The sequence below is a fragment of the Cnephaeus nilssonii genome (assembly GCF_951640355.1).
Source record: "Cnephaeus nilssonii genome assembly, chromosome: 21".
NCBI classification, from domain to species: Eukaryota; Metazoa; Chordata; class Mammalia; order Chiroptera; family Vespertilionidae; genus Cnephaeus; species Cnephaeus nilssonii.
The window spans coordinates 34,262,766-34,285,142 of NC_137092.1; the positions used below are offsets into that span (position 1 = coordinate 34,262,766).

A 22,377-nucleotide genomic window follows, 5' to 3' on the forward strand; every position below is an offset into this window, starting at 1 on the left:
GTCGCCTAGCAACCGGGCACGCTCCGGGAAACGCCTCTGCGCAAAGACGCATGACGCACGGGGGCGGGGCCAGAAGCCTTTGCCCACCGCGCAGGCTCCGGGAGGTCCGCCGCGAGGGGCCGCCCGGGCGGACAGGTTCTTCTGGCGGCGAGCTGAGGGCGGAGGGCGGCGGCCCGGAGGTGAGGAAGGCCGCGGTGGAGGATTGTGCAAGTAGCTCTTAGTCCCATTTCTGCCTCAGAAGTCTGCTGTCCCTTAACAGGTTGCAGCCTGGCGTTCTAGAAACCTCTTTGGGATATGCATTTTTAAAAAATGTGTAACTTTTGAAGACTCCCCCTGCGGGGCGGCCACCCCTCCCCCCCCACACCGGGCCCTAAGTTACGTAGGAGAGCAGTCATAAGCCCAGTTCGTGACCCTACCAGTGCTTTCGAACGTTCTATTGTGTTTATTTAATCTCGGTAACCAGACCAGACGACAGCCCCCCTTTTACAGCTTTCAGCTCTCTTTTTCCAGAACATAAACGGAGGACCGAGTCCCCTGCAATGGGATGCTACGGATGGTAGGTCTCAAAGAGCCCTTTTAGGGACGAGAAAACGGAGGCCAGAGGAGCCGTGCTCCCCCAGCGTCTTCTAATTGGCAAAACCTGACCGAGAAAAGTGTGCGAGTCCCCCAGCCTTCCTCCTGCTGCCCTTGGGAACAGGCTTTTCCTGTCTTTTTCTTGGGAATGTGTGTGTGTGTGTGGAATCAGTGTTAAACGGATTTTTGGTAGTTGAATGTGAGAGGAAAAGATGTTAAAACAGAAGAGCACGAGTGGTGTTTTCTGGAGCGCGGCATCTAATTGGATTTTCTAAACCTGCACCGCACGAGGCCACCTGACCCTCATGAAAAGAACCAAGCGCTGTGTTCAGCAAATGCCGAACATGGGCGCCACCTGGTGGGATTTGGGGACTCATTGACCCAAACCATAGTCCGTTAAGTGGAAGAAATTTCCATCCAAGGCTCATTTCTGTATGACTAATAGTCATATTTCTTGCTTTCATGTTTCCAAGTAAACTTGCCCTTAAAATCCAAAGGCTCTTCACTTATTAAGTTAAGAATGTATTCGTTTGGGGGAATTTTATTCTTTGTGATCAATGTTGCGTTAGCCTCTGATGTAAATATAAATAAAAATGTGGTCTTCCGGGATGCTTTAAAAAAAGTTTCCAATTTTACAAAGAAGTGGGTTTTTTTGCCTCTCACCCCCAGAGCAATCCTGTTTTCTTAATAGGTTTGTATTTGGGCTCCAATGGAAGCTTTTGTTTAAACAAAATCCCATGGCAACAAAAGGTTTGAGCTAGATTGTTGCTGAGGTCCCTTTCGGCTCTAAGATTGCAAAATCCTATTATTAATAATCACTGTCCTTAGTACCTGTGTGTGGACACCTCAGACGACTTAGCATGGGACTTGCCCCACAAGTTTTGTTGTTACCTCATTCTGAATCACTGCTTTGAGAGGATTGGATCTCTGTCCGTGTTCCAGGCGTATCTCTGGGAGCCAACCTGAAGCATCCCTGCTCCCTTCCTCCCCGGAGACAGGAAACACCAGTCTTTTATCTTGAGGCTATTGTTCCCATGGTCAAGGGGTGGGGAGGACTCCTTGAGGTTGCTGGAGCTTCATAAATCTCTAACTTTAGTGACCCGAGTACTTTCCAGGATTTCTTCAAAGAGGCTCTGATTTAACAGGTGGCTGGGTTAAAGTCCCCCACTCTGCAGCTCTTGAGCAGGCAGCTCCTACACCATTCACGCCATTTCTTCCCCTCCAAAGCCTCACACATTCTTTGCAGCTGCTTCCCTAAAGTAGTGAAGACTATTTTCCCAGTTCTTTTTTTAAAAATATATGTTTTATTGATTTTTTTTTTTCACAGAAAGGAAGGGAAAGGGATAGAGAGTTAGAAACATCGATGAGAAAGAAACATCTATCAGCTGCCTCCTGCACACCTCCTACTGTGATGTGCCTGCAACCAAGGTACATGCCCTTGACCAGAATCAAACCTGGGACCTTTTAGTCCACAGACTGACGCTTTATCCACTGAGCCAAACCGGTTAGGGCTTTTTTTTTTTTTTTTTTTTTTAATGTTTTTTATTGATTTTAGAGAGAGGAAAGAAGAGGGGGAAAGAGAGAGAAACATCAATGATGACAGAGAATCATCAATTGGCTGCCTCCTGCATGTCCCCTACTAGAGATCGAGCCCAAAACCTGGGCATGTGCCTTGACTGGAATTGAGCTGTGACCTCCTGGTTCATAGGTCAGCGCTCAACCACTGAGCCACTCCTGCCAGACTATTTTCCCAGTTCTTGAATCTGGCCAGCCATATGAGTTGCTTTGACCAATAGAAAGTGACAAAATTGTGTGATTATGAGTCTTAGCCTCGGGAGACCTTACAGGTTCTCTCTTATGCTCTTAGATGCTGCCACCATGTGGACAAATCTGAACTAGATTGGAGAATCCTCAGACAGGTGAGAGGCCATCCCAACAGAGTTGTGTTGCCAGATGACAGCATTCACATGAGGATCCCAAGCAAAGCCAGCCGAAGAACCAAGTCAACAGACCCTCGAGAACTGTGAGCAATAAAATGATTATTTTAAGCCACTAAATTTTGGTGTGCTGCAATAAATAAATACTGGTACTTTTGAAAAATATCAATTCAGACTTACCCCCCAATCCCTCCAGGTCTAATGATTAAGAATTTCTTGATAAGGGGCTCCACTGATGTGTATTTTTAAACCTTTATTGTTGAGAGTATTACAGATGTCCCCCTTCCTCCCTCCCCCATGTCCCCCTCTACCTGTTTCCCACCCCACCCCAGGCCTTCACCACCCTATTGTCTGTGTCTATAGGTAAGATCTTTGGTTAATCTCCTCCTGCCCCATCCTCCCTCCCCTCTGAGATTTGTTAGTCTGTACTATGCTTTTATGCCTCTGATTCTATTTTATTCACCAGTTTATTTTGTTCATTAGATTTCTTGTTTGTTTATTTTGATCTTTAGACTCAATTGTTGATAGATATGTATTTGTTGCCATTTTATTGTTCATATATTTTATCCCTTCTTCTCCTCCTCCTCCCTCCTTCTCCTCTTCTTCTCTTCCTCCTCCTCCTCCTCTTCTTAAAGAATACCCTTCAAACTTTCATGTAATACTAGTTTGGTGGTGATGAACTCCTTTAGCTTTTTCTTGTTTGTGAAGCTCTTTATCTGACCCTCAATTCTAAATGAGAGCTTTGCTGGGTAGAGTAATCTTGGTTGTAGGTCATTGCTTTTCATCACTTTGGATATTTCTTGCCACTCCCTTCTGGCCTGCAAAGTTTCTGTTGAGAAATCAGCTGATGGTCATATGGGCACTCCCCTATAGGTAACTAACTGCTTTTATCTTGTTGCTTTTAAGATTCTCTCTTTTCTTTAACCCTTGGCATTTTATTTTATTTATTTTTTAAAATATTTTTATTGATTTCAGAGAGGAAGGGAGAAGGTGGGAGAGAAACATCAATGATGAGAGAGAATCATTGATTGGCTGCCTCCTGCACACCCCCTACTGGGGAGCCAGCCTACAACCTGGCATGTGCCCTTGACCGGAATTGAACCCGGGACCCTTCGGTCCTCAGGCCAATGCTCTATCCACTGAGCCAAACCGGCTAGGGCAACCCTTGGCATTTTAATTATGATGTGTCTTAGTGTGGGCCTCTTTGGGTTCCTCTTGTTTGGGACTCTCTGTGCTTCCTGGACTTGCAAGTCTATTTCTTTCACCAGGTAGGGGAAGTTTTTCTGTCATTATTTTTTCAAATAGGGTTTCGATATCTTGCTCTCTCTCTTCTCCTTCTGGCACCCCCATAATGCGAATGTTGGTATGTTTGAAGTTGCCCCACAGGTTCCTTACACTATCTTCATATTTTTGGATTCTTTTTTCTTTTTAATCTTCTGATTGTGTGATTTTTGCTTCCTCATATTCCAAATCGTTGATTTGAGTCACTGAATCCTCTATTGTTGAATCTCTGTAAATTATTCTTTATTTCAGTTAGTGTATGCTTAATTTCTGACTGGTCCTTTTTCATGTCTTTGACATTCTCACTAAGATCCTTGAAAGTTCATTGAGTAACTTTATAACCATGGTTTTGAACTCTGTATCTAGTAGTTTGCTTGCTTCCATTTCTTTTATCTGTGGCATGCTTCTTTATCTCTGCATTTTGGTTGCTTCCCTGTGTTTGTTTCTAAGTATTAGGTAGAGCGCTATGTCTCTTGGAATTGATAGGTGTCCTGGAGGGCCCAGTGCCTCAGCCTCCTCAGTAACCTGAGCTGGGCACTCTAGCAGCACCCCCGTGTGGGCTGTGTGCACAGTCTTGTAGTTGAGCCTTGATTGCTGTTGGCATCACTGGGAGAAGTTGACCTCCAAGCCAATTGACTGTGAGGACCAGCTGCGACTACAGTGGGAGAGCAGCTGTGCAGGATACACTCTTATGGAGCAGTACTTGCTTCAGTGGGGTTTTGGTGCTCACTGAGTCTGCCCCTTGAGTGAGTCGCTTATGGATGTGTAGAGTTGTAATCTGTTACGGTCTGAAGCTGTCCACCAGGTGTACTGGTTCTAGGGCCTCCAGGGAGGTGCAAAGTCAGCCATTGCCTGGGGCCACCCGGCAGGAGCTACAGAGGGATCAGCTGAGGGCTGCTATTTGCTATTTTTATTGGGCTTGGCGGTGCCCAGGTGAGGCCTAGCTGTGAAGCAAGGCAGGTTGGTGCTAGTGCCCAGTCTTGGGGCATGCTGTCACCAGCTGCAGCTTGTTTGAGAGATTTTAGCAGAGTCTGAAGCCTGAGCCAGGACAGGCCGTTCATATGGAAAAGCTGCTGCAAACAGCTTGAGTGGGGCCATAAATTGGATGGAGTGAGTCTCAGGGAATCCCCAGGGCGGAACAAACAGTGTGCTCCAGGCTGATGGAGACTCAGAGATGGTTGCCAATCAGCCCTGTGAGAGGAGAGGTCCCAGCACTGGAACAATGACCCCTGTGAGCACCCCGATCTGGGAGAGCACCATCCCCGAGTTCCTGCCCTGATGCCAGACAAGCCAGTTCCTCCCTGTGTGTGTTTGAGTCCCCTGGCACTGGAGCTCAGAAGAAGCAGGATGTGTACATTTGTGTGTGGGCTCCTTAAGAGGAACACTGGAATTTCAGCAGCCTCCTTGTCACTCAGCCACAATCCAGCCTGGGTTTTTGTTTTGTTTTGTTTTGTTTTAATAATTCTTTATTGTTGAAAGTATTACATATGTCCCCCTTCTTTCCTCATTGATACCCTCCAGCCTGCCCCTGCCCCTCCGCCCCAGGCCTTCAGCACTCTATTGTCTGTGTCCATGATTTATGCATATATGCATACAAAGTTTTTGGTTGATTACCTCCCATGCACCCACCACCCTCCCCCACCTTCCCTCTGAGATACCACACTGTTCCATGCTTCCATGTCTCTGGATCCACGACTTTCATCAGTTTATTTTGTTATTTAGATTCCACATATGAGTGCAGTCATGTAATATTTGTCTTTCTCTGACTGACTTATTTCACTTAGCATGATACTCTCCAGGTCCCTCCATGCTATCTCAAAGGGTAAGAGAGTCTTCTTTTTTACAGCTGCATAGTATTCCATGGTATAAATGTAACACAGCTTTTTTTACCCATTCATCTACTGATGGACACTTGGGCTCTTTCCAGATCATAGCTATTGTAAATTGTGCTGCTATGAACATTCTTTCTGATTGGTGCTTTGGGTTTCTTAGGATATATTACTAGAAGTGGGATCACTGAGTCAAATGGCAGTTCCATATTTAATTTTTTGTGGAAAATCCATGTTCTTTTCTATAATGGTTGCACCCGTCTGCATTCCCACCAGCAGTGTACTAGGGATCCCTTTTCTTCACATCCTTGCCAGCACTTGTCATTTGTTGATGGTAGCCATTCTGACAGGTGTGAGATTGCCATTTTAATTTGCATCTCTCTGATGATCAGTGACTTTGAGCATTTTTTCATATGTCTCTTGGCCATCTGTGTTGTGTGTCTTCTTTGGAGAAGCGTCTATTTAACGTCCTTTGCCCATTTTTTAATTGGATTGTTTGTCTTCCTTTTGTTAAATTGTTTGAGTTCCTTAATATATTTTGATATTAACCTGTTATCAGATGTATCATTGCCAAATATGTTCTCCCAAACAGTGGGCTCTCTTTTCGTTTTGTTGATTTTTTTTTCTGTACAGAAGCTTTTTATTTTGATGTAGTCCCATTTATTTATTTTCTCTTTAGTTTCCTTTGCCATAAGAGATGTATCGGTAAGCAAACATACTGCTACAAGAGATGTCTGAGATTTTACTGCCTATGGTTTCTTCTAGGATTTTTATGGTTTCATGACTTACATTTAAGTCTTTTATCCATTTTGAGTTTATTCTTGTGTATGGTGTAAGTTGGTGGTCTGATTTTATTTTTATTTTTTGCATATATCTGTCCAATTTTCCCAAGACCATTTATTGAAGAAACTCTTGACTCTCTTGTATGCTCTTACCTCCTTTGTCAAATATTAATTGAGTGTAATGGCTTGGGTCAATTTCTGGGTTCTCTGTTCTGTTCCATTGATCTATATGCCTGTTCTTGTGCCAGTACTAGGCTGTTTTGATTAGGGTGGCTTTGTAATATAACTTGAAATCTGGTATTGTGATTCCTCCAACTTCATTTTTCTTTCTCAAAATTGCTGCAGCTATTAAGGGTCTTTTTTGATTCCATATAAATTTTTGGAGTGTTTGTTCTAGCTCTGTGAAATATGTCGTTGGTATTTTAATAGGGATTGCATTGAACTTGTAGATTGCCTTGGGTAGTGTGGACATTTTAATGATGTTGATTCTACCAATCATGAACATGCTATATTCTTCCACTTTTTATATCTCCTTCTATCCCTTTTTTTCAGCGCCCTGTAGTTTTCCGTGTACAGGTCTTTTGCCTCCTTGGTTACGTTTATTCCTAAGTATCTTACTTTTTTTGTTGCAATGATAAATGGGATTGTTTAGTTTCTTGCCACAGTCTTGTCTTTCCCTGAAGCTGCTATGGTTCAGGAATCTGGAGAAGAGCTGTGCATAAATGAATAATACTAGACAAGAAATATGAATTTGGAAGGCATATTGGAGGGCCAGATGGAAACAGTTCTAGTGACTAAGCTCCTCGAATCTCCGCCCCCAGGGCTTTTTATTCACACATTTTGCCCTCTAGCAAGGCCTGGTAAACAATAAAGGACCATCAGGTTGGGGGAAACTGCCCTCAGCAGGCAATCATATGCAGATCTTCAGCCCTGCTGAAAGTGTCCATCAACCTTTTGATGGACCTCCTGCATTTATTATGGTAACTACTGTTCCTAGCCTCCAGCAGTTTCTGAGAATTCATTATTGGTGTATAAAAATGCCATCAATTTCTGAGTTTTCATTTTGTATCCTGTTAATATTGCCAAATTGCTTTATTAAATCTAGTAGTTTTTTGGTGGAGTCTTTAGGGTTTTATATGTAAAATATCATGCCATCTGTGAATAATGAGAGTTTTACTTCCTCCTTTCCAATTTGGATGCCTTTTATTTCTTCTTCTTGTCTGATCGCTGTGGCTAGGATTTCCAATACTATGTTGAATAAGAGTGGTGGAAGCGGACATCCCTGTCTTGTTCCTATTCCTATGGGAAATGGTTTTAGTTTTTGTCCATTGAGTATGATGTTGGCTGTGGGTTTGTCATATATGGCCTTTATCATGTTGAGATATGCTCCCTCTATTCCCACTTTGCTGAGGGTTTTTATAAAAAACTAGTGGCCCGGTGCACGAAATTCGTGCACATTAAAAGGGGGTTAATTACAGGAAGTAATTTAATATTTCTTTTTGCCCTTTCTCTATAATAGAAGTGTCAGAGATGAAAGAAAATTAGTAAAATGTATATGAAAACCTTCCTCCTGTCAGAGTCTGGGGCGCACCACGGGACCCAGAGTCAAGTCCTTGCCCACCCACATGCACCTCAAAATCGCATGAGACCCAGACCCGGCCGCCCCCGCCCCCCCATTGGGCTAGATCCAGACCCGGCCAGTCCCACCCTTGAGAAGCCCCGCCGGGCAGGGTATATAGCCTCAGGTCCCCTGGCCCGGCGCCAGGACAGGGGGCATGGCCTGAGGTCCCCCAGCCCAGACCGGGGCGGGGGGCGTGCCTTGAGGTCCCCCATCAAGCCCTGCCAGGTGGGGGACACAGCCTGAGATCCCCTGTCAAGTCCCTCTGGGTGGGGGGCATGGCCTGAGGTCCCCCGTCAAGCCCCGCCAGGCGGGGGGGGGGGGGCACAGCCTCAGGTCTCCTGGCCCGGCACCAGGAGGGGGGCACAATCTCAGGTCCCCTGTCAAGCCCTGCTGGGCGGGGGCATGACCTGAGTTCCCCCGACTCAGCACTGGGGGTGCACCTTGAGGTCCCCCGTCAAGCCCCACTGGGTGGGGAGCACAGCCTGAGGTCCCCTGTCAAGCCCCACCAGGCAGGGGGGCACAGCCTCAGGTCCCCTGGTCCAGTGCTGGGGCGGGGGGTGCGGCCTGAGGTCCCCCGGCCTGGTGCCAGAGTGGGGGGCATGGCCTAAAGTCCTCTATCAAGCCCCACCTGGTGGGGGGCACGGCCTGAGGTCCCCTGGCCTGGTGCTGGGTTGGGGGGAGCAGCCTGAAGTCCCCTAGCCCAGCATCAGGACAGGAAGCGCACCTTTAGGTCCCCTGTCAAGCCCTGCCGGGTGGGGGGGTGCAGCCTGAGGTCCCCTGTCAAGCCCTGCCAGGTGGGGGGTATGGCCTGAGGACTCCTGGCTTGGCACTGGGGCCGGGGGAGCAACCTGAGGTCCCCTAGCCCAGCACCAGGATGGGAAGTGCACCTTTAGGTCCCCTGTCAAGCCCTGCCGGGTGGGGGACACAGCCTTAGGTCCCCTGTCAAGCCCCATGGGGGTGGGGGAGGGCGTAGCCTCAGGTCCCTGCTGATTGCTCATTAAGGCTCCTTATGGGAACTAGGCCTCAGCTGTGGGTGCAGCCCTCTTTTGTGATGGAGTGATGGTCAATTAGCATATTCCCTCTTTATTATATAGGATGGGTGTTGGATTTTGTCAAATGCTTTTTCTGCAAATATTGATATGAGCAATTTTTGTTTTTCCATTTGTTTATATGATGTATCACATTTATTGATTTGTGAATATTGTACCAGTCTTACATCCCTGGAATAAATCCCACTTGGTCATGGTGTATGATCTTTTTAATATATTGCTGGATGGGGTTTGCTAATATTTTGTTGAGGATTTTAGCATCTGTGTTCATCAGGGATATTGGCCTGCAATTCTCTTTCTTTGTAGTGTCTTTATCTGGTTTTGGAATTAAGATAATGCTGGCCTCATAAAAAGAGTTTGGAAGTATTCCTTCCTCTTGGATTTTCTGAAATAGTTTGAGGAGTATAGGTGTTAGTTCTTCTTTGAATGTTTGGTAAAACTCCTCCGTGAAGCCATCTGGACTTGGGCTTTTGTGTGCTGGGAGTTTTTTGATGACTGCTTCTATTTCATCAGTTGTTATAGCCTATTCAGGTTTTCTGATTCCTCCTGATTCGGTTTTGTGAGATTTTATTTTTCTAGGAATTTGTCCATTTCATCCATATTGTCCAGCTTGTTGGCATATAGTTGTTCATAATATTTTCTTACAATCTTTTGTATTTCAGTGGTGTCAGTGGTTACTTCTCCACTTTTGTTTCTGATTTAATTTATTTGGGTCCTCTCTCTTTGTTTCTTGATGAGTCTGGGTAATGGTTTATCAATTCTGTGTATCCTTTCAAAGAACCAGCTCTTGGTTTCATTGATTTTTTTTTTTTAGTCTCTATTTTATTTATTTCTGCTCTTGTTGCAGAAGACCAAAGAAATACCAAGCACACTTCCTAGAGAAAGGGAGAGTGGGGTGTTAAAGTCCCGTTTATTAACACTAGTGGACTCCGGGAATAATTTCCAAATCAGAGTGAAGAAACATGCAGAGGGCTTCACTTTTTATAACCTTCTGGGGTCTTTGTCTTGCAGATATGGTTCCGCCCCCTTTTGTGGGCTTACAGGAAGGCCCCCAGGTGTTGGGGGTCCCCAGGCCATATCCGATGATCTGTCCTGGGGCCAGCGATAACGACCCTTCCCCCCCTTTCCCCAGGGCAGTGCATTGTTCACAGTATATATGGCCTGACACGCCTTGCAAGACCAGTTTCCTCCTCACTCTAATCCAGTGATGGTGAACCTATGACATGCGTGTCAGCACTGACACGCGTAGCCATTTCTGATGACACGCGGCCGCATGCCGAGGATGAAACATTTGCTGCTCCTGAGGATGAAACATTTGCGACTAGAGTCTTGGAGTTAGTTTTTTTCCTCAAAGTGACACACTACCCGAATTAAGCTCAGTTTTTTGGCGAAGTTTGACACACCAAGCTCAAAAGGTTGCCCATCACTGCTCTAATCTTTATTATTTCCTTCCTTCTACTTACTCTGGGCTTTTGTTGTTGTTCTCTTTCTAGTTCTTTCAGTTATAGAGTTTAAAAGTTTAATGCTGATTTTTCTTGGTTTTTTTTTTTTTTGAGGCATGCCTGTAGCGCTATGAACTTCCCTCTCAGGACTGCTTCTGATGTGTCCCCAGAGATTTTGGGTTGTTGTGTGTTCATTTTCATTTATTTCCAGGAATTTTTTGTTTGTTTGTTTCTTTCTTGATCTTATTGGTAACCCATTCATTGTTTAATAACATGCTATTTAGCCTGCATGTGTTTGTATGTTTTTACTAGAGGCCTGGTGCACGAAAATTTGTGCACTGGGGGGGGGGGGGAGAGGAGAGGGTCCCTCAGCCCAGCCTGTGCTCTCTCCCATTCTGAGACCCCTCAGGGGATGTCCACCTTCTGGTTTAGGCCTACTCCCCTGGGGATCGGGCCTAAGCTGGCAGTCAGACATCCCTCTGGCAGCCCAGGAGCCCATGGGGAGCGGGCCTAAGCCATCAGCACTGCCAAGGAGGCAGGAGAGGCTCCTGCCACTGCTGCTGCGCTCACAGCCGACAGCCCAGCTTGTGGCTGAGCGGAGCTCCCCCTGGAGGAGCACACTGACCACCAGGGGGCAGCTCCTGCATTGAGTGCCTGCCCCCTGGTGGTCAGTGCATGTCATAGCAACAGGTCATTCCTGGTGGTCCCACTGTTAGGGTCAATTTGCATATTACCCTTTTATTATATAGGATTGTAGTTGATTTCTAATTTCATTCCACTGTGATCTGAGAAGATGCTTGATATGATTTCAATCTTCTTGAACTTGTAGAGTCTTGTTTTGTGTCCTAACATGTGGTCTATCTTTGTAAATGATCCATGTGCACTTGAGAAGAATGTATATTCTTTTGCTTTGGGGTGAAATGTTCTATGAATGTCAATTAAATCCATCTGATCCAGTGTGTCCTTTAGAGTCACTGTTTCCTCGTTAAGTTTTGTCTGGAAGATCTATCCAGTGAAATCAGTGGGGTGTTAAAGTCCCCTACTATGACTGTATTGTTGTCCATCTCTCCGTTAAAGTCCTCTAGAGCCCTAGCTGGTTTGGCTCAGTGGATGGAGCGTTGGCCTGCGGACTGAGGGGTCTCGGGTTCAGTTCCTGTCAGGGTCACATGCCCCAGTTATGGGCTTGATCCCCAGTGTGGAGCGTGCGGGAGGCAGCCGATCAATGTTTCTCTCTCATTATTGATGTTTCTAACTCTCTCTCCCTCTCCCTTCCTCTCTGAAATCAATAAAAATACATTTTAAAAAAAAGTCCTCGAAGTTTTTTTTTAATATATTTAGATGTTCCTATATTGGGTGCATATGTGTTTACTATGGTTATGTCTTCGTGTTGGATGGATCCCTTTAGTATGATATAGTGACCTTTGTTGTCTTGTGATGGTCTTCATTTTAAAGTTTATTTTGTTGGATATGTGTATTGCTACTCCAGCTTTTTTTCCTATTTGCATGGAAAATTATTTTCCATCCCTTCATTCTCATCCTGTGTGTGTCTTTTGTTCTGAGGTGGGTCTCTTGTAGACAGCATATAGGTGGGTCATGTTTTTGTATCCATTCACCTATCCTTTTGATTGGAGCATTTAATCCATTTACATTTAGGGTTATTATTGATAGGTACTTATTTATTGCCATTTTAATTCTGTATGACTAGGTTTGTCTCTGTTTCTTCTTCTCATTACAGCAATCCCTTTAACATTTCTTGTAATGCTGGCTTGGTAGTGATGTACCCCTTTAGCCTTTTTATGTTTGGGAAACTCTTTATTTGACCATCTATTTTGAATGATAGCCTTGCTGGAAATAGTAATCTTGGTTTCAGATCCTTGTTTTCCATTACCTTGAGTACTTCATGCCATTCCCTTCTGTCCTGTAGAGTTTCTAATGAGAAATCAGGTGTCAGCCTTATGGGAACTCCTTTGTAGGTAACAGTTTGCTTTTATCTTGCTATCTTAAGTTTCTCTCTTTGTCTTTATTTATTTATTTTTTAATTTATTTATTTATTTATTTATTTTAATTTCTTTATTGATTAAGGTGTCACATATTTGTCCTCATCCCCCCATTCCCATCCCACACCCCTCCCCATGGATGCCCCAACCCCCTGTTGAACTTAACCATTGGTTAGGCTCATATGCATGCACACAAGACCTTTGGTTGATCTCTCCCCCCTCCCCCCACCCTCCCCTATCCTCCCTCTGAGGCCCGATAGTCCGATCGATGCCTCCTTGTTTCTGGTTCTGTTCTTGTTCATCAGTCTATGTTGTTCATCATTTCCCCTAGATGAGCGAAATCATGTGTCACTAGAGATATACTTATAAGAATTGAATGTGCGACGAGCAATAATAGTTATGCTGACAGGCAAATGAATCAGTCTGTAGTGAGTTTCTTTCTGGACCAACAGTTCTTTTGAGACCCAATATCAATGTCCACCAGTTCCTTATGAGTACATGTCGGCACTGACCCCTCAGCTCTGGATGGTGGACAAATGGTGGTAATGCAGGTCCGACTCCCTCTGGTTTGGTCTCGGCTGGACCCAGGGGCACGGCTTCACCCGGATCCAGGGCCCACGGCCTCACCCGGACCCGGGACCCAGCCTCACCCGGATCCAGGGGCACATGGCCTCGCCCAGACCCAGGATTCAGCTTCACCTGGACCCAGGGGCGCATGGCCTCACCTGGACCCAGGGGCGCGTGGCCTCTCCCGGGCCCGGGACCCAGCCTCACCCGGATCCAGGGGCACACGGCCTCGCCCGGACCCGGGATCTAGCTTCCCCCGGACCCAGGGGCACGTGGCCTCACCCGGACCCAGGGGCGCGTGGCCTCACCCGGCTCCAGGGGCCCATGGCCTCACCCGGACCCGGGACCCAGCCTCACCCGGATCTCTTTGTCTTTAATTTTTGGCATTTTAATTATGATGTGTCTGGGGGTAGGCCTGTTTGGATTCTTCTTGCTTGGGTTCTCTCTGCCTCCTAAACTTGTGTGACTTTTCCCTTTACCAGGTTAGGGAAGTTTTCTGCCATTATTTCTTCAAACACCTTCTCTATCCATTTCTCCCTTTCTGCCTCTTCTGGCACACCTGCTATTCTAATATTGTTAAGTTTCATGTTGTCCCACAGCTCCCGTAAGCTGTCCTCCTGTTTTTTAATTGTTTTTTTTATTTTTTATTTTTGGTTCTCTGAGTGATTTTTTTCAACCCTGTCTTCTAATTCATTGATTTGATCCTCAGCTTCCTCTAATCTGCTGTGTATTCCTTCCAATGTGTTATTTGTGTTATGTCATTCTTTATCTCAGACTGTTTTTTTTTCATAGTTACTATATATTTTTTCATGCAGTTGAACATCTTTCCCATCATTACTCAGAACTCTTTCAGATAAATTTCTTATCTCTGCTTCATTATCTCTTCTTCTGAAGAATTCTTTTTTCTTTCATTTGGGGCTTGTTTCTTTGTCTCCGTATTTTGGCTGTCTGTTTGGGTTTGTGACTATGTATTAGGTAGATCCTCTACACCTCTCAATCTCTAGTGCAGGACAGTGTCGAACACTTTCTGACTAATTAGGTCAGGCAAAGACTTAAAGCCTCCAGAGACCACCTCTGCCTACAGACTGATAGGATTCTGACTTGAATTGCCTCAGGTAGTCATCCTCAGGTGTGGTGAGAGGTTTTTTTCAACAGGGTGAGGAAGTTGCTTCTGCCTGGAGGCTAATTGTTATCTTTAGTCTCTTAAGTGGTGTCAGGGCAAGATGTTTTCCAATAGGGTGTGTCAACTGTCTTCCCCCCAGACAAGGCAAATATCTGTGTGGGAAAGATGTCCTCCACTGGGTGAGGGAATGACTCAGCACAGGAAACTGGGGGTGTCTGCTTTCTGAGCTCTAACCCCTGAGTTCCCAATCCTGGCTTCTGCTCACAAAGCTGCAGTCCACTCCACCCTCCCTCTGCTGGAATATAAATTGGGTGGTTCCACAGGGAATTTTGTGCATTGGCCCTTTAAGAGGGTGCCTGAGTTTTCAGCCGTCACTCCCTGGCAGACAGCAACCCCTGCTTTTCTTTCTTTCTTTTTTGTTTTGTATTAACTCATTTGATTTTTATTTAAAAAAAAAAACACAACAACACACACAACACCTCAAGGTAGGTAGTCTTAGTCTTCTTATTTACACAGGTTAAATAAGTTCCCAGTATCACACCATTATTGAAGGAGCTAGGGTTCAAATCCAGTCTGGCCCCAGAACCCATCTCTACTAACTTACACCACCTCTACATCGAGCTGTGATTCCTGCTACATTCTGATAAGCTGCCATACACATAGATAATCCCTTTTCTTTTATTTATTTATTTATTTTTATTTTTTATTTTTTTTTAAAATAAATCTTTATTGTTCAGATTATCACAATTGTTTCTCCTACTATCGGGCCTCAGAGGGAGGATAGGAGAGGGTGGGGGGAGAAGGGAGAGATCAACCAAAGGTCTTGTGTGCATGCATAAGAGCCTAACCAATGGTTAAGTTCAACAGGGGGTTGGGGCATCCATGGGGAGGGGTGTGGGATGGGAATGGGGGGATGAGGACAAATATGTGACACCTTAATCAATAAAGAAATTTAAAAAAAAACAATTGTTTCTCCTTTTTTCCCCCATATCTCCCCACCACCCGGTTCTCACCCCCCCTCTGCCCTTACCTCCCCCCGTTGTCCTTATCCATAGGTGTATGATTTTTGTCCAGACTCTTCCCGTACCCCCCACACAGATACCCTTTTCCCCCTGAGAATTATCAATCCACTCCCATTCTATGCCTCTGATTCTATTATGTTCACCAGTTTATTCTGTTCCTCAGATTTTTAATTCACTTGATTTTTAGGATCACTTGTTGATAGATATGTATTTGTTGTTCATAATTTTTATCTTTACTTTTTTCTTCTTTTTCCTCTTTTTAAAGAATATCTTTCAGCATTTCATATAATACTCGTTTGGTGGTGATGAACTCCTTTAGCTTTTTCTTATCTGTGAAGCTCTTTATCTGCCCTTCAATTCTGAATGATAACTTTGCTGGGTAGAGTAGTCTTGGTTGTAGGTTCTTGCTATTCATCACTTTGAATATTTCTTGCCATTCCCGTCTGGCCTGCATAGTTTCTGTTGAGAAATCAGCTGACAGTCGTATGGCTGCTCCCTTGTAGGTAACTAACTGTTTTTCTCTTGCTGCTTGTAAGATTCTCTCTTTGTCTTTTGCCCTTGGCATTTTAATTATGATGTGTCTTGGTGTGGTCCTCTTTGGATTCCTCTTGTTTGGGGTTCTGTGCACTTCCTGAACTTGTAAGTCTGTTTCTTTCACCAGGTGGGGGAAGTTTTCTGTCATTATTTCTTCAAATAGGTTTTCAGTATCTTGCTCTCTTCTTCTGGCACCCCAAAAATTCGGATATTGGTACGCTTAAAGCCATCCCAGAGGCTCCTTACGCTATCCTCACACTTTTGGATTCTTCTTTCTTTCTGCCTCTCTGGTTGCGTGTTTTTTTCTTCCTCATATTCCAGATCTTTGGTTTGACTCTTCGGGTACGGTGGTCTACAGTTGAGTGTCTGTATATTCTTTATTTCAGACAGTGTATGCATAATTTCTGACTGGTCCTTTTCCATTTTTTTGGTATTCTCATTAAGGTCCTTGAAGGTCTCTTCAAGTTTCTCAGTGGTTTTTAGAAGATTCTTGAGTAACCTTATAAATGTGGTTCTGAACACTGTCGTCCATTAGTTTGTTTTCCTCCTTCTCTCCTACTCGTGACATACTTCAGTGTCTCTGCATTTTGGCTGCCTCCCTGTGTTGATGGAGTGGCTTTGTGTGGTCAGTGACCTATAGGGGCCGGTAGCTCAGCTTCCCCAATCACTCTAGGTGGTCGCTCTTGGTACACCCCTTTGTGGGCTGAGTGGAAAGTCTTGGTGTAGTTAAAAGCCTTGATTGCTGTTGGTACACTGGGAGGAATTGACCTCCAGACCAATGGGCTGTGAGGACCTGCTGTGTCTATAAGGGAAAAATTGCTGTGCTGGAGACACAGTAGGGCTTTGGTGCTCACTGAGTCTGCCTCTTGAATGTGTCCCTTATGAGAGTGGTTGAAATCTGGTGTCGTCCACACCAACCACTAGATACCCTAGTGTCTGGATCTCCAATGGGGTGCAGGTCTGAGGCCTCCCAGCAGGAGCTACAGCAAGAGCTACAGTTTTCTCCTCTTTGCTTGGGCAGTTTTGGAGCAGTCTGACTGGAGCTGCAGTTAATTTGGCTGAGCTTCCACAGAACAGGCCATTTATATGTAAAAGCTGCTGTGTGGAGCCTGGGCGGGTTTGTAGAATGTGCGGGGCGGGGTCTCAGGGCATCACTAGGCTGGGGCGTGGCCAACGGCCATGGCTGCCTTCAGCCGTCTCTGCCTTTCCGCGTTTCCAAGTCCCCGTGTCCCGCGCTCCAGCGCAGCAAACCCTGATTGCTGGGCGCACCTCTGAAGAAAAGTCACTCTCACTCTCTGACCAATGGCCGAGAGTCCAGCTTCTCCCCGTAGGCGTCTGGGTCCCCCGCGTGTCCCCAGAAACTGGAGTTCAGAGTGATCGGGAGTTTGTCTCCCTTCGGTTTGAAGAAAAGCCGCGCGCCAGTCGCCTGCCGCCAGCCCACTTCGTGCGCGCCTCCGTACCTCAGCTCTCCAGCGTTTGAGCTCCCTTCTCTTCTTAGTTGCAAATCTACCACTCAGCCAGCTTTCCCGTGGTTCTGGGTGGTAGACGTTTTGTTTTTTAGTTGTTTTTTTGAAATTGTTGTGCGAGGCGGCAGTTTAGTTGTTTAACTTTGCCGCCATCTTGGTTCCTCTAACCCCTGCTTTTCATAGCCAGATGTTATGTGGGTACCCTTCTCAGTTCTGGTGTTCTCTGCTAGAGGTGGGGGGCGGCTTGGGGATTCGATCCCAGAGTTCTCAGTGGCACTCCCTCCTCCCCCCTTCCCCTCCACACACAGCTGAGATATCTCTCTGGAATTTCAGTTGCTATCTCTGGGCACCTGGCCAGCCCTTTTGCGCCCTCTGCCCCTCATACTAGTCTCTATGCGGTCTCCACTTTTGGTCCTTGGGTATCATGGTTCTCTCCTGCAAGTCTTCCATTGATTATTTAGGAAGTTTTTCTGTATTTTAGTTGTAATTCCAGTTTGTTCCTGGGAGCATCCACTTACTCTGACACTATTTTTAATCTAGGTTGGTTTTTATAGCCCATAGTTCTGGGGACTTCTTTTCCCTGCTCTGGGGGTCTGGTGTGGTGCTGGGACCCCTTGCTCCTCACAGGCAGCCTCTGCAGAGACAATCTCCCTCTCAATTAAAAAAATGGCACATGTGGGTGTCGGACCAGCCAGTTCTGCAACTCTGCCCCTCCTACCAGTCTCAATGTGCTTTCTTCTTCTCTAGTTGTAGGACTTCCATTCAGCCAACTTTCTGGTGGTTCTGAATGGTGGTTGTTCTGCAGTTCAGTTGTAATTTTGATGTGGTTGTCGGAGGCAGCCTGTATAGGCTTTTACCTACACCACCATCTTGGTTCTCTAGGGGCTCCACTGATGTTTTTGTTGTGGCTGCTGTTCACCCACCAGGTCTGGAATTCACTAGTGTAGACCTTGGAGACCAAGTCCTACTGGACCTTGGAAACCCACTAAGCCTGTTCTATTCATACCACCTGGGCCAAGGAAGTCAGTTCTCTGTCACCTACTGTACAAGTATTGCAAGTATCAAGAAACACACACACAACAGCCCTGGCAAAATGGCTCAGTTGGTTGGAGTGTCATCCTATACAACAAAAGGTTGCAGGTTTGATCCATGGTCAGGGTGTATACGGGAGGCAACTGATCAATGTCTCTCTCTCTCTCATATCAATGGAAACATATCCTCGGGTATGGATAACAAAACAAAACAAAAAACCAATTATAACTGCTTAACGAAAATGTATTCTGAAGGTTTATAAATGTATAAATTTATGTATTATAAATGTACTATAAAAGTGAAGGTTCCCTTCACTCGCGGAGTTTTCCCAGAGTCCATTAGGTTCTGAGAGTCACCAGAGACAGGTTTCTGCCACAGGCTGTGGAGAACATCTTCACCTCAGACCAGTCCTTCCAGAATAACTAACTTTCTGAGATGTGGAAGATTTTACTTCTGAGCAGCTATGTGATCTTTTTCTGCCCAATTGCTAGTGTCTGAGGGCTCCTACTGGCCTCATCTGGGATCCTCCAGATTCACTAGCTTTTGGAAGTGTGAGTTAGGGAGGCTGTGAAGAAGAAAGGAGATTAAAAAACCTCGCCGAATATGTAGTTTGGGCAGTCCTAAGAAGAAAGGACATCTTACTCACAAAGGAAGTCTTCACCTTCCTAAACAGTGTGTAGCTCTGATCTCCCTGGGTGTGTGGAAGAAGGCTAGGAAGTGGGTGCCTCTGTTCTTACATGGGGTGCCCTGGTCTCGGCTGACCCCACCCCAGCCAGGAAGACCAGGCAGTGCTGAGTTAGGCATGGTGACACTCTGCCTTCTGAGAGTCAGCCTTGTGGTTTGGTTTTGCAAGAGCAAAACCTTTACCTACTGTGCCCCCCTTTTATATTATGGGTTCAGTAGCATCTCCCCTTTCATAAAAAAGCCACAGTGTCACAGATTTCCTGGCACAGGGTTTTTCTGATTAAAACTCTTCCCTTCCCTAGACCTCTCCAACTTTGCGTTAGTCAAACATCTTAGACTTTTCAATTTTCAATTTTTGTTGGATGTAAAATACAGAATAGGTAGTAGAGTCGATTAGAGGCCTGGTGCATGGAATTAGTGTACTGGGGAGGGAGGGTCCCTCAGTCCCTCAGCCTGGCCTGCACCCTCTCGCAGTCCGGGAGCCCTTGGGGGATGTCCAACTGATGGCTTAGGCTGGCTACCCACAGGAGCAGGCCTAAGCCATCAGTCAGACATCCTTAGAGCTGCTGTGGAGGCGGGAGTGCACTGACCATCAGGGGGCAGCTCCTGCGTTGAGCGTCTGCCCCCTGGTGGTCAGTGCGCATCATAGAGACCAGTCATTCTGCTGTTCGGTCAATTTGCATATTAGCCTTTTATTACATAAGATTATTATATAAGATAGGATAATAGTGTAATACCTGTGTATGGTGCCAGATTGGTAGTAGACTAATTAGGGGATCACTTCATAAATTATATAAACGTCTAACCACTATGCTCTACACCTGGAACTAATATAATATTGAATGTCAACTAATTGAAAAATAAAAAAAGTTTTAAACAAAATTCCAATTTTTGCATGGTAAGCAAAATAGCTAGTGGTGGATGATTTCCTGGGAGAAGAGTTTGACTGCATATAGCTATGGATTCCATCACAGTAACATGAACAAATTGGTCATTTCAGGATGCAGTGGGATGGAGAAATGCTTGGGTTCCTATATTAGTTATCCATGGCTGCATAACAAACCATCCCCAAGCTCCACAGCTTAAAACAATAATAATTACTATCTTATGGTTTCTATGGATCAGGGAGTCAGACAGGGCATAGTGAAATGTCTAGTTTCTGCTCCCTGATAGCTGGGGCCTCAGCTGGAAGACTTGAAAGCTTGTGGGGTCAGGCAACTTACTCAGAGCTGGAGGGAGCCTCCCCCGCTGCGCCCTCCCCCCACCCCTCCCCAGCTCCCAGTGTGGCTAGGTGTGGGTACAAGGGGACAGGGCTCTGTGGTGCTATCCTCCTCTGGACTCCTCTGACTTTGGTCTTATGGCTGCAGTGCTTCAGAATAAGAGCCTGGTGGGTCAGAAGTGCAGGGGGAGCCTGAGCTGGGCTGGCCCCTCTGCTGTATCAGGGGCCCTTCCAAGAATGGTGGGGGGCAGACACTGTGCAGGGCTTAATCTTTGGGCAGTCAATGTGGCATTCTCCTTTGTGCAACTATGTCAGCTAATAAAGCAATTAGGATTTTTTTTCTTGGTGGATGGACATTCTGCGCTGAAGTTTTCACATGAAAATTTTAATTTAATAGGGGCCAGGACCCCAGGTGTTTAAATCCTTGCCTCCAGGGTACACATCTGTTGCTCAGAGAAACCCAAACCCTCACCTCTGAGACCGATTTTTTTCTACTAATAATAACTATTTATTGTTAACTTGCAAAGCCCTGTGCAACACCTCACATGTTACCTCAGTTGTTTCTCATGGAAGCTCTAAGGTGGCTATGGCATCCACATGTCAGAGAATGCAAGAGTTTCAGAAAGAATAAGCCATTGGTCCATGATCACAACTGCAAGGGCATGTGATCCTAATCTATCTCACCGATTTTTAAAAATAAGCAATATGAGTTAATAAACATATTAACTTATGAGTAATAACATAATTACTTTAGAAACAAAACTCCCCAAATAATGCCTGAACCCAAAAGTTAAATATAAATAGCCCAAAATATTTTAAAATAATACATTTGAAAATCATTTGTAGTTTTTTTCCCTCATAATATGAGGGGCAAGTCTGTGACAAGAGTAGATTCCCTGTTGTTGTTATTATCACCCCATAATAATAACATGTAGACATTTTCTAATAACATAGTAGAAAATCTTGGAGAAAATCCTAGTTTAAGGCCTTAAGTGTACAAAAAATGAAAAGATTTAATAAACAAAAGCCCTTAAGAAAAGCATTCAAGATGCCTGCAAGTTTAATAAAACACAAGAGTTCAATTAATTTTGTGGAATTGAATTAAATTGAATGGAACGGGAGCTGGCAGGACTCCTACTCAGCACACTTCAAAGCTGATGAAGTGGAAATGAATGCGATCTCTGTTGGGGCGGGTAACTACAGACTTGCTGGCTCCGGCCATTTGCGTTTGCGCAGGCGCAGAACCGGACAGAGGGGCGTGACACGGGGAGGGGCGTTCAGGAGCCCGCCCCGCCTGCCCCGCCTGCCCCGCCTGCCCCGCCTGCCCCGCCTGCCCCGCCTGCCCCGCCTGCCCCGCCTGCCCCGCCCAATTTCTGTCCCCGCCCTGCCACTAGGGGCGGCCGTGAAGCTGCGCGGCCGCGGTTTCCAGCCGGGCCCATATCCCAGCCGGGCTCATTTCCCGGCCAGGCCCCAGCATGGCTGCGCCCAGCGCTTCGGGTTGGGGAGACGCTGCGCTCTCGTTTTCCTGACAGCCTCTGGCTTCTGTGCTCGACTTCTCTTCCTCAGGCCATTCCAGCAAACATGTTTGCCAAGGCCTTTCGGGTCAAGTCCAACACGGCCATCAAGGGATCGGACAGGTGAGGGGGAGAAGGGGCCTGCTCCGCTCATGAGGGCACCCAAGTACTTCTCAACCCGGTTTGGTCCAGAGCCCTCTTTGGGTTGGGTCAGCCCGCCCGGGGTGCAGGCCGCGGGGTACACCCGGGAAAGGGACTCCAGGGGGCAAGTGTGGGTTAGGTGAAGATGGAGGCCTCATATATCTCCTAGGCTGCCTTTTTTGGATATTTTAGTGAGTTTAAAAGAAAACATAATTCAGGAAGCGCTTATAAAATGCAGTCTAAGGCGTGGAGGATGCAAAAATGAAGGAGTACAGAGTCCCTGTCCTCCAAAGAGCGTAGAGACCCCTGGGGCGCAGAGAACTACAGGTACACAGGCAAAAGTGTCCAGTGCTTGCTTCTGGCAGGAGCGACAGCAGGGTGCAGTGGGAGAGGATCGGCACAGCACATACGGTAAGAACTAAATCAGTTCAGTATTGCAAATGCAGATGTCACGTTGGCACTTCCGGAGCCAGTGTTCTAGAGTTGTTATTCTTAGTGCCCTGGTATAGTGATGAATCATAAGCTGGCAGATTCACCAAGCACATATGAGCATGGAGAGGGTCC

The 22,377-nt window shown here is 46.0% G+C and overlaps 1 protein-coding gene across 4 annotated transcripts in view; it reads left to right on the forward strand.

Moving 5' to 3' along the window:
* Positions 1 to 97: 97 nt before the first annotated feature.
* EIF2D (eukaryotic translation initiation factor 2D) overlaps positions 98 to 22,377 on the forward strand; it is a 39,571-nt gene continuing 17,291 nt past the window's right edge. The window contains exons 1-4 of one of the 4 annotated variants that reach the window (XM_079760838.1): positions 144 to 179; positions 511 to 556; positions 2,441 to 2,596; positions 21,725 to 21,795. In XM_079760838.1, the coding sequence (XP_079616964.1) occupies positions 21,740 to 21,795 (56 nt within the window). In that variant the 5' untranslated portion in view covers positions 144 to 179; positions 511 to 556; positions 2,441 to 2,596; positions 21,725 to 21,739. Of the gene's footprint in view, positions 180 to 510; positions 557 to 2,440; positions 2,597 to 20,509; positions 21,796 to 22,377 lie in introns of those variants that run through there. The other 3 variants (XM_079760840.1, XM_079760839.1, XM_079760837.1) reach the window with 3 other exon arrangements.